At 33.2% G+C, this 12,841-nt stretch overlaps 1 protein-coding gene across 1 annotated transcript in view; it reads left to right on the top strand.

Moving 5' to 3' along the window:
• The window catches only part of LOC136851520 (uncharacterized), a 106,925-nt gene that overhangs the window by 20,616 nt on the left and 73,468 nt on the right, over positions 1-12,841 (top strand). The window contains exon 3 of the mRNA XM_067125750.1: positions 11,354-11,484. Within this exon, the coding sequence (XP_066981851.1) occupies positions 11,354-11,484 (131 nt within the window). The remainder of the gene's footprint in view (positions 1-11,353; positions 11,485-12,841) is intronic.

Genomic DNA, 12,841 nt, shown 5'->3' on the forward strand with positions numbered 1-12,841 from the left:
TCAGGTTACAACTTGTATTTTCGCTGTTCATGAAATATTAAGTTTTTACTTTAATTTTTCTACAATAGTTTCGATATTCTTTTGAATAAAAATACGTCTATAAACAAACATTCCACTCTTCTGATTTCATTACACGGATGCTTTGGTATTCGAAAGCATCCGTGTAATGAAATCAGAACAGTGAAATGTTTGTTCATAAACGTATTTTTATTTAAAAGAATATCGAAGCTATTGTGAAAATGAAAGTAAAAACTTAATATTTCATGAAAAGCAGAAACACAAGTAGTAAGCTGATTATGTGAACCGATAATTGAAGGTACTTAAAGTTGACTAGAAAAGACAGATTGCTCTTCATTGACGAAAGGAAAGGTTATTTTAACTTGCTGCAATTGTAATTCTCCAGTGGTCAAAGAAGAAAAATTAATTGATTCCAGAAATAAAAGGCAAGCGGGAAAAATTGATTGCTTCAAGAAATAAAAAAAAAAACAAATTCTTTACTTTTTACAAAAAGAAAAAAAAAGAGGACGAACGTAGTTTACTTTATATTCTCTTGGAACAAGTCAGTATTAAAAAAACAGTATGCCCCTGCCTGAAAACGTTTTCCCAGTTTGGTATATACCAGCTGCGCTTGTCTTCATAAGTAATATTTAGTTACGACAACTGTGCTGGTGGAATGCATGTTACATAGAATGAGGCAACGCTTAAATACTTGGAAATACTGTAATGAATTGTACATTAAATACAGAAAATATTGATATATTAGTAAACTGGAGCATCAGTTGCTTAGGCTAAAAATATTTTCATCTAATTCAAAAATAACTATCAAAAACTCATACACGCGATTACTTAAAATTTTAGTTAAAAAAACAAAACCTTTCTTTGAATGTATTCTGATATTTGAAGGTAATATTTTATTTGAAGTAGAATAGTCAAAAGTCAACGAGGTCGGCTTTTCAGAAAACTGAATGGTAATGTAGATCCTCTTTGGATGAACAGAACTTTTTGAATGTTAAATTTAACTGTAAATCGAATTCTGTTCTTCTGAGTGAACAGAATGTTAAAACATAAAGCTTGAGAGTTTAAGCATAATTAAAACTTTCAAGTTGACAAATAAAATTCTTCTGTATTTAGATATATTATATATATATATATATATATATATATATATATATATATATATATATATATATATATATATATATATATATATATATATATTTATAATTTTATATTCTACACACACACACACACACACACACATATATATATATATATATATATATATATATATATATATATATATATATATATATATATATATATATATAATTAATTTATATTCTACACACACACACACACACACATATATATATATATTTTTAATATATATAAATAAATCTGAATACAATCCCCTTTCACTTGAACCGCATGAACTTGAAAAATGGCAAGAGAAAGACTTTAGATACGTGAACATCACTCGCAACACCCCTGACCTTTGAATCCCGGCCAACAATGTTGCCTGTTTGTCCACGTTATGCCTGTAAATATATCCCTGTTGCGAATGTATTTAATCCGTAGACATATCTCGCGGTTTTTAGGGCCGTGCTTTGAAAGCTTGCGTGGGTACGCGGCTGTCATAATTCTTTCGGGTGGAACGTGATTGTACCACACAATTTTTTTGGTTGCTGTGGTGCTGACGTTGGCCGTTTGCGTAGGAACTTTTTATTCATATTGCTGATATTTAGAAAATCCTGATTTTTGTAATAGTTAACGGTCATAAAATTTTACCTTTATTCTTAATCATGATGTACTTACGTAGTCTCCATCTTATTGTCGAATAGAAACTGGGCACGTCTTGTTAAATGCCCTAATCTACATCTTATTAATCTCTGTCATACTCGTTCGACTAGCCCACTTCGCATGCTTCAGTATGTTTATATTTATAATACCGACTGTCCTTTTTATTATAATCTAAAACTTTACGAATCAATGTGCAATACTACTTATGCAATTAATTCTAAATCTTGTACTTTCTTCTGTGGGGTTGAACACCACTCGGTTTTCTGGAGGTCGTGTTCCAGCTTCGGCCCGAAATAATGAATTATCTTCTTACATATTTAACTTGTTCGTTGGAACTTCAAAAGTTCGAACCAGGTGCCAATGCAAAGAAGTTTTCGTAGGGTATGCTCCTACGAGACTCGTTTCGTAGTTTTAATCGTTATATCCAAGTTGTTTCAAGTTGTAATTTTTACATTAAGTTTATTTTTTACTTTATTTTTCCACCATGGATTGCTTTCCCTATGAATGCTTTGATCTTGTAGCATCCTGATTATCCAATAATAATTATAGAATATCTAATGAATTATAAGTGATTTCGACCTGAAAGGCCACGAATACTCTGGTAGAATGTTTAAGAAATAATTTGGCCTACTTATATTAGATGAAATCGTGTTAATTGGGAATTGGTGTACATGTCGGCTTTAAATCTTGCTTTCCCTGTGAACACGGGTTTGCAGAATCTGCTCTTTAAAGGTGCATATTGTTGGAAGGCTAGCTGATGGCCCGAACCAAACCTGCAAAAAACTTTAGAAAGTGTTTTTCAGCATCGTGTTCCGGTGAGTCACTAACTTGTGCATTCGCTTACACATTACACACACACACACACACACACACACACACACACTATATATATATATATATATATATATATATATATATATATATATATATATATATATATATATATATATATATATACTGTATATATATATTATATGTATAAATTATATATATGTATATATATATATGTATTAATGCATGTGTGTATATATTGATTGACTGGCGGACTAATTGATCATGCACGATCGGAAATTGCTCATGGGTAAAAAAGTGTTTTAAAGCTTAGGAAGTGTGAGAAATTATGATGTATTTGTGTGGCAGTGTTATCCAGTGATAATGTAAAGGTTTTAAAAGATACATTTATTGTGCTTCATTTTAATATTAAAGATTTTCAGTTTGTAAATATTACAATAAAAGTCAGTTTTCTGAGAAGCGGCGTCATGCAGTATCTAGGGCCACTCGCTTTTATGTATAAAAAAAAAATTCACTTTAATGTCTGAAATAACTCGCTCCAATGCATGAAAAAATTCGCAGATCGCATTTATTTGATGTCATAATTAGTTAGGACTCGCTGTTGCGTCAAAAAAAAAAAAACTAAAGTGACTGATGTCAACAGAAAACTATCTTTTTGAAAAATTAGCTGAAATAAATGTTAAAAATCTGAAATTTCTGTAATATAAATAATTTTTTTATAAAATGACTTATTTTATAATTTTGTAATGCAATGAATACGTTCTTTGTTCAAAAGGGACTTAGTTAATAATTTCTGTAATGGTATAAATACATTCTCTCTTTGTTTGAAAAGGACTTAGTTTGTAAACATCTAAAATCATAAACATACCAAAGAAAAAAGACAATTGCCTGAAATTCTTGGCTTGTCACTTCGCGCTCCTATAGAAGCTTCGAGGTTTATCCTGAGAGAGAGAGAGAGAGAGAGAGAGAGAGAGAGAGAGAGAGAGAGAGAGAGAGAGAGAGAGAGAGAAATTACTATTCCAAATGGCTCACAGACCTCGTATAAAATGATTTCTTTGTAGATTAATGAGGGATCTCTTTTGGGCGAATGGCCTGAAACCATAGGCTAGAGAGAGAGAGAGAGAGAGAGAGAGAGAGAGAGAGAGAATTACATTCATGGCTGAATATTTCATTATTACGTTAGCAACAGCTGAAACAGAGAGAGAGAGAGAGAGAGAGAGAGAGAGAGAGAGAGAGAGAGAGAGAGAGGACCCGAGCCAAGTGTGCCGGTACTTCATCGCACCCTGTGAGATCGATATGGGATTGCAGTGGACGGGCATCCCCCTTCCTCCCCTACATAGAGGGTCATGTGGTCCGTTGACTGCCAAAATTTCACCCCCTCTATCTCTCGCCCTCCCCCTCCCCCTTTCCCAGCCCCTGTCAAGTTGAGACGTCCTCTGTATCGCTGTATTCTTCTCTTTTCCTTTTTGCCCTTTTCTTGGGCTTTCTCTTGCTGTCTCTCTTGACTTTGAAGGAATAGGGTGCGTGTTGTTCTCTCTCTCTCTCTCTCTCTCTCTCTCTCTCTCTCTCTCTCTCTCTCTCTCTCGGCAAGGGTGCGTGTGTCTTGTTTATTAGAAGAAATATGATGGGAAATTGGCTTCCTTCCAAATCACTTCGTGGGGCGTTAATGCCATCAGTGTAATTCACGTGGTGCACTGTAGGCAATGCTCATTGTTTGCAGTCTCCCTTTGGCTGATAGCTGCACCCATATTGTAGCCTTTTACTTTACCTCCGTTCCTGCTTCTTTCCTTCCATCTTGCTCTACAAACTCCCCAACTCCTCCTCACTGTCTTAACCGTTGTATTTTCGAGAAAGAGAACCAGGAAAGGGCAGAGAGTGGAAGGGAGCCAGGAAGAGGAATTGGAAGGAAACTAGGAAGGGAAAGTGGAAGGAGACAAGGAGGAGAAAGTGGAAGGAAACTAGGAGATAATGGAAGGTAACTAGGAAGAGAAAGTAAGAAGCAAAAAAGGAAGAGTAACTCTAAGGAAACTAGTAAGAGAAAGTGGAAGGAACTAGGAAGAGAGAAAAGAAGCTAGGAAGAGAAAATGGAAAGAAACTAGGAAGAGGAAGGAAGAAACTAGGAAGGGGAAGGAAGTAAGAAGAGAAAGTGGAAGGAGACTAGGAGCGAAAAGTGGAAGGAAACTAGGAAGAGGAAGGAAACTAAGAAGAGAAAGTGTAAGGAAACTAAGAGGAGAAAGTGTAAGGAAACTAAGAAGAGAAAGTGTAAGGAAACTAAGAAGAAAAAGAAGGAAACTAGGAAGAGAAAGTGGAAAGAAACTAGGAAGAGAAAGGAAAGTAGAAAGTGGAAGGAAACTAGGAAGAGAAAATGGAAGGAAACTAGGAAGAGTAAGTGGGAGGAAACTGGAAAAAGAGAGGAAACTAGGAAGAAAAAGAAGAAAGAAACTAGGAGGAGGAAGAAAGAAACTAAGAGGAGAAAGTAGAGTGAAATTAAGAAGATTAATTGGAAAGAAACTAGGGAGAGAAAGATGAAGGAAACTAGGAAGAGAAAGTGGAAGGAATCTAGGAAGAGATAATGGAAAGGAAATTAGGAATAGGAAGGAAAAGGAAACTAAGAAGAGAAAGTGGTAGGAAACTAGGAAGAGAATGTAAAAGGAAACCAGAAAGAGGAAGAAGGAAACTAAGGAGAGAGAGAGTGGCAGGAAACTAGGAAGAGAAAGTGGAAGGAAACTAGGAAGAGAAAGTGGAAGGCATCTAGGAAGAGAAAGAAGAAGGAAACTAGGACAATGTAGGAAACCAGGAAGAGAAAGTGGAAGGAAACTATGAAGAAAAAGTGGAAGGAAACTAGGAAGAGAAAGAAGAAAACTAGGGAGAGGAAGTGAAAGGAAACTAGGAAGAGAAAGTGGAAGGGAAACAGAGATCAGAGTGGAACTGCTTCCAGCATCCAAATTCCAAAGCGCCGAGTTCCCGGGTTCCTCTCTCTCGTCTTCTGTTGATCGCAAAACGCGCTTTTGAATAATTGAATGCGACCACCACCCAGCGATTTGAAGGCTGAATGATCTCTTAATGCCACCGGCTTGCAACAGAGTCCTTAATGAAGCTCCGTCACTGGAATGAGCGAAATGTATTCGGAGAGAAAGCTTAATGGGGACCTTTTTGAAAGGTGGTTTTTAACTGGAACTTTTTCGAGGTGGAAAGGATCGGAAGTTTGAACGTCTGAATGCTTGTGCTGATTGGTATGACCTTTTCGTAAGTGTGTGTGTGTGTGTGTGTGTGTGTGTGTGAGAGAGAGAGAGAGAGAGAGAGAGAGAGAGAGAGAGAGAGAGAGAGAGAGAGAGAGAGAGAGAGAGAGAGAAATTTATTCAAATCGTTCAGTCTTCGAAATGAATTATGTTCTCCTACTAATGCGGGGTATTTTTGGAAATGTTCTGAAACCATAGTTTTAGGCTATATTTGTGGTCGAAGAGAGAGAGAGAGAGAGAGAGAGAGAGAGAGAGAGAGAGAGAGAGAGAGAGACGTAATATCGTGATTGATGTAACCTTGTAAAAGTATTCAAATTCCCGAAAGCCATTGCTTAACATACATGTGACTGCAATTTCTTTTCATGAGTGCGTCATAAGTCATTTGCTCCCAGTAACCTTTTGAAGACAGTGTGTAGCAGTGATGAAGATTGTGTAATGATTAACATAGAATTGATTGCATTTACAGTCGAGCCGTTATGGCAATTGCTTAAATCTCTGCCTGGCAGAATGGGAAAGATAGTAATCTTAACCAGGGTGTCATTACTTTCTCATGATTTTTTATTACCTCTGCGGCGTGGGGGATAAAACCGCCTGGTTTTCACTGGTCGGCGGATCAGAGCTCCAAGGAGATAGTTATTGTCACCATGCTGCCAAGGTTTTTATTTTTTTTTCTCCCCCCTAAAGAGAAATTGAATTATTCACTTTCATTTCATGGAGCTTTCTCTAATTTGTATCATAGGAAAACGTTGAAAATTAAAAACTGATATTTTATAGTCAATATTATCGATTTTTAATATATGTTTTGTGCCATTCACTGTTTAGATAAGGGAATTGTGGTTTTAAGTAAATAGAATTACCTGTGAACTACCGTAGATATGTTATTATAGAACAGAAAATGGCGGGTAAGCCGTATAAGTTTCAGAGAATGAAGTGATTATCGTTCTATCTTCTTATGGTAGAAAATTTACCTAATTTCAGTGGTTTATATATATATATATATATATATATATATATATATATATATATATATATATATATATATATATATATATATATATATATATAAATATAAAAGCAGAAAGCAGTGCATATGGGTGCATCAGAGACGATGAATAATACAGTATTCCAATCCCACGGGCAGGTTGAAGATGACATCCAGACTTAGTAATTACATGATTAATACCAGTTTGGTCATGTGCCGCAGGTCTGGTAAATTAATGTGGAACACAGATTAAATTTGGTAAGCTATAAGTGCTTGCTAAAGTATATCTGTGTTTCATACAAAAGTAAAGACATTATGTGGATTGCGGGGTTCCATATAACACTGCAACTGCATTTTGGGAAACGGTCGGTTTCTCTTGCGGATAACCACAGGTGACGGTTACTTGTAAGGCTATAATACTTGCTACTCATGCTACTACTATTGTAGCGACTGCTGTTATTACTACTACTAGTAGTCACAAATGTCTTGGATAAGAATTTAATGGCAGGTTTTCTTTCTGAGCTGACAGACCAGAAAAGTTTTGAGTAGAAATTTGTGTTTTAAATGAAAAAAAGTTAATTTACGTAAGATTTGAAGGCATACAGTAAAATTAATTTACACAAGATTTGAAGGCATACAGTAAAGTTAATTTACACAAGATTTGAAGGCATACAGTAAAGTTAATTTACACAAGATTTGAAGGCATACAATAAAGTTAATTTACACAAGATTTGAAGGCATACAGTAAAGTTAATTTACACAAGATTTGAAGGCATACAGTAAAGTTAATTTACACAAGATTTGAAGGCATACAGTAAAGTTAATTTACACAAGATTTGAAGGCATACAATAAAGTTAATTTACACAATATTTGAAGGCATACAGTAAAGTTAATTTATACAAGATTTGAAGGCATACAGTAAAGTTAATTTATACAAGATTTGAAGGCATACAGTAAAGTTAATATATACAAGATTTGAAGGCATACAGTAAAGTTAATTTATACAAGATTTGAAGGCATACAGTAAAGTTAATTTATACAAGATTTGAAGGCATACAGTAAAGTTAATTTATACAAGATTTGAAGGCATACAGTAAAGTTAATTTATACAAGATTTGAAGGCATACAGTAAAGTTAATTTATACAAGATTTGAAGGCATACAGTAAAGTTAATTTATACGAGATTTGAAGGCATACAGTAAAGTTAATATATACAAGATTTGAAGGCATACAGTAAAGTTAATTTATAAAAGATTTGAAGGCATACAGTAAAGTTAATTTATACAAGATTTGAAGGCATACAGTAAAGTTAATTGATACAAGATTTGAAGGCATACAGTAAAGTTAATTTATAAAAGATTTGAAGGCATACAGTAAAGTTAATTTATACAAGATTTGAAGGCATACAGTAAAGTTAATTTATAAAAGATTTGAAGGCATACAGTAAAGTTAATATATACAAGATTTGAAGGCATACAGTAAAGTTAATTTATACAAGATTTGAAGGCATACAGTTAAGTTAATTTATAAAAGATTTGAAGGCATACAGTAAAGTTAATTTATACAAGATTTGAAGGCATACAGTAAAGTTAATTTATACAAGATTTGAAGGCATACAGTAAAGTTAATTTATAAAAGATTTGAAGGCATACAGTAAAGTTAATTTATACAAGATTTGAAGGCATACAGTAAAGTTAATTTATACAAGATTTGAAGGCATACAGTAAAGTTAATTTATAAAAGATTTGAAGGCATACAGTAAAGTTAATTTATAAAAGATTTGAAGGCATACAGTAAAGTTAATTTATAAAAGATTTGAAGGCATACAGTAAAGTTAATTTATAAAAGATTTGAAGGCATACAGTAAAGTTAATTTATACAAGATTTGAAGGCATACAGTAAAGTTAATTTATAAAAGATTTGAAGGCATACAGTAAAGTTAATTTATACAAGATTTGAAGGCCTACAGTAAAGTTAATTTATACAAGATTTGAAGGCATACAGTAAAGTTAATTTATACAAGATTTGAAGGCATACAGTATAATTAATTTATACAAGATTTGGATGCATATAATACTGCTTTCCATTCGTTTCATATCTCTGTTAATGCTTTGGCAACTAATTTTTATTACAATATTAGTGAATGGACCATCTTTAAATGTGGTCTGGTGCACTGGTCTGCCAGCTTAGAAAATCTGGCAATAAACTCTTATCCAAGACAGTTGTGACTACTAGTAATGATAATAATCACAGCTGCAACAGAAGTCGCATGAGTGGCAAGTCTTGTCGACATCCCTCGCCTGAGGATATCCGCGAGAGAAACCGACCGTTTCCTCATCTCTTTGACCGGTTTCCTGGCTTACTAAGGCTTCCCCAAATGTTGCAGTAATGTATGTTGTTAGTACATGCTTGGGAAGAGGGCTCCGACCGACTGAGTTTAGCTCGATTTAGTAATATACATTTGTTTTCTTTTTTTTAGTTATTAATTTAACGTACTGATCAAGAGTTATGTCTCTACCTGTTTGCTTTTGCTATTAATATGGTTAATTATATTTTAGTTGTTAATTTTAGCAAATGATCAGTATTTTGTTTTTACCTTCTTATGAATTTGTTATTAATAGGGTTAATTATATTTTAGTTATTAATTTAACGTATAGACCAAGATTTGTCTTGACTTGTTAATACACTTGATATTAATAGGGTTAATAATATTTTAGTTATTAACTTAACGTACTGATAAAGACTTATGTCTTTACCTTTACCCGTTTAAGCTCTTGTTATTAATAGGGTTAATTATATCTTAATTATCAGTTTAACTTATAGACCAAGATTTATGTCTTGTTAATACACTCGTTATTAATAAGGTTTATTACATTTTAGTTATTAATTTAACGTGTTGATCAAGATTTAAGTGTTTTCATGTTAATGCTCTTGTTATTAATAGGGTTGTTAATTATATTTTAGTTATTAATTTAACTTATAGACCAAGATTTATGTCCTGACTTGTTAATGCACTTGTTATTAATAAGGTTAATTATATTTTAATTATTACTTTAACTCATTGATCAAGATCTCTTTGTTTTCAAGTTTATGCTCTTGTATTAATAGGGTTGTTAATTATATTGGTGGTTTATTGATTTCAAGTTGATGCTTGAATAATTCTCCGGGATTTGCTTATAAATCAACGTCTACGTGACTTTTGGTTGTAGTGTATTTCTCTCATGTGTTGTTATTTTTGCCTAAGGGCCAAATATATCCAGTTATTATTATTATTATTATTATTATTATTATTATTATTATTATTATTATTATTATTATACCCCTTCTTCTCATTCTAGAGTAATTGTCATTTATCTCTCTCATTTTTGCAAATGGGAATAGTATATGCAGAAATTATTATTATTATTATTATTATTATTATTATTATTATTATTATTATTATTATTATTATTATTATTATTATTATTACCCCCTTCTATTCGTTCTAGAGTAATTGTCATTTATCTCTCTCATTTTTGCATATGGGAATAGTATATATAGGAATTATTATTATTGTATTGGAAAGTGAAACCCACAAGATTCCTGTGTATAACTTGTTTACTTGTAAATATTTACTTATTACCTGAATCTTGAGATTCAAAATGTGTAAATATTTACAAGTCAACAAGTTATGCACAGGAATCTTGTGGGTTTCTCTTTCCACCACCAGAAGAAAACTGAAAAGTTTTTGTTTGATTATTATTATTATTATTATTATTATTATTATTATTATTATTATTATTATTATTATTATTATTATTATTATTATTATTAGTGCTATATGCAGGAAAGTTTCGCCAACTTGATCAGTTGGCCTCTTCAGCCAGAATAAACATAGGAATAATAATACATTTTGGACGTCTTTTATATATCATTATTTCTATGTTAATCCTGGCTGAGGAGGCCAACTGATCAAGTTGGCGAAAGCTTCCTGTGTAAAGCAATATACATACATACTACCACTGCGGACTTTATTTTTCCATTTAAGAACACGAGAAAGTGATATAAAATTATTATTATATTATTATTATTAATATTATTATCATTATTTTCTTCTTTGTCTGTCACAGTCATCCTATTCGACTGGGTGGTTTTTACAGTTTGGGGTTCCGGGTTGCATCCTGCCTCCTTATAGGAGTCCATCACTCTTCTCACTATGTGCGCCGTTTCTAGTAGCACACTCCTCTGCATGAGTCCTGGAGCTACTTCGGCATCCAGTTTTTCCAGATTCCTTTCCAGGGATCTTGGGATCGTGCCTAGTGTTCCTATGATTATGGGTTACAATTTCCACTGGCATATCCCATATCCTTCTTATTTCGATCTTCGGGTCTTGATACTAATCAATTTTTCCTCTTTCTCTCTCATCTACTCTGGTGTCTCATGATATTGCCACATCAATGAGTGATAGATACGTTCTTCTTGATTATTATTATTATTATTGTAGCCCCCTGTTACTCGTTCTAGATAAGTGTAATAAGAGAATAATTCTTTCTCCTGCAGATTATCCGAGATGCAGAGAAGTTGGCTTCCCGCATGAAGCACAGAGGAGCCTGCTCTTGCGACAACGACACAGGAGATGGCGCTGGCGTCTTGGTCGCCATTCCACACCAGTTTTACGTCGAGAAGCTTGGGTGAGTGTTAGGATACCATGTGTTTGTTTATTTATATATTAATTAATCAATTTATATATATATATTTATATATTGTAATGTTTATTTATTCAATGTATATAGTTACGCAATGAGTTTTCGTTTGTTTCTCTCTGGCCACTTTTGAGGAATTTCTCTCTCTCTCTCTCTCTCTCTCTCTCTCTCTCTCTCTCTCTCTCTCTCTCTCGTGATGTTCAGCTACTGAGGTATTTATTTATTCATTGAGCTACTGTTGTCTCTGCATGGCCATGTAACTTACGAGGTATTTCTCTCTCTCTCTCTCTCTCTCTCTCTCTCTCTCTCTCTCTCTCTCTCTCTCTCTCTCTCTCTCTCTCAGTGCATCTGCCTGTTTCTCCTAGAGATATGTATTTTTTATTGTGCATTATTTGAAATATGAGCTGTCATTGTGTTGGACAAGAGCTTTTCGCGAGGTAAAAATTTTTTGTAATACATTTCTTGGGATTTTCTTTTCTAATATATTTCCTCGGGGTCATCGGTTAGTTTTGTTTTATATACTGGGGTTTTATTTATTTCTTCGAATTTATTTTACTAGCATGTACTGTGTGTTTTAGGAACTATATTATAAAATATTTCTTATGTTAGTTTTTGAAATATGCGTCTTGTAAGGTTTTGGCGTATGGTATAGTTAATTTTTTTTCTTGTTTAAGAGGTTGATTTTTCATTTGGAATTATATTGAAAAATTTTGTGAAAATTTTGGTCTGCCGTTGTTTGATCTTTTATATATTTTTAGACTGGCGTACGTGGAAGGTGTGATATTAGACTTATTGTGAATACATTAAAGACAGAGGAGATAAAGTCCTATTTCAATGTCGTTCCAATGATATACTTTAATTTTTTTTTTAAATATTTGACATTCTTTCCAGATAGAAACAGTCATTTGTAACAATTCATTTATAATAATTTATTTATAATAACGAATTACCAACGAATTCAAGGACAGCAGGGAAAAATAACCCGTCGTTGATCTGACGAGCTGTTTTTTTAGACTAATAATAAACCGGGATGTTATTTCACGCTAATGAATCCGATTCCCATTACAATAAGCGTCTCTATTTATAACGCAGTTTCAACCGGCGCCGGTAATTAAATTCCCCAAATAATCCAATTAGGAAACCTCGACTTTTACCTTTGTCGGAGATTTGGAAGCCTAATTAGATGTTTTGGAGAGTGACGTATAAATTTAACACTGCTTTATTTCTTGGTCTTATCTGTGGTGCAATTATAAGTAAAACCACAATAATGTATGTGAGCGATTGTATTCTTTTAACCCATTTTTGTATTTGTGAAGGATACAATCGCATATATATATTATTGTGG

The sequence above is a fragment of the Macrobrachium rosenbergii genome, chromosome 23, assembly GCF_040412425.1.
Source record: "Macrobrachium rosenbergii isolate ZJJX-2024 chromosome 23, ASM4041242v1, whole genome shotgun sequence".
Taxonomy (NCBI): Eukaryota; Metazoa; Arthropoda; class Malacostraca; order Decapoda; family Palaemonidae; genus Macrobrachium; species Macrobrachium rosenbergii.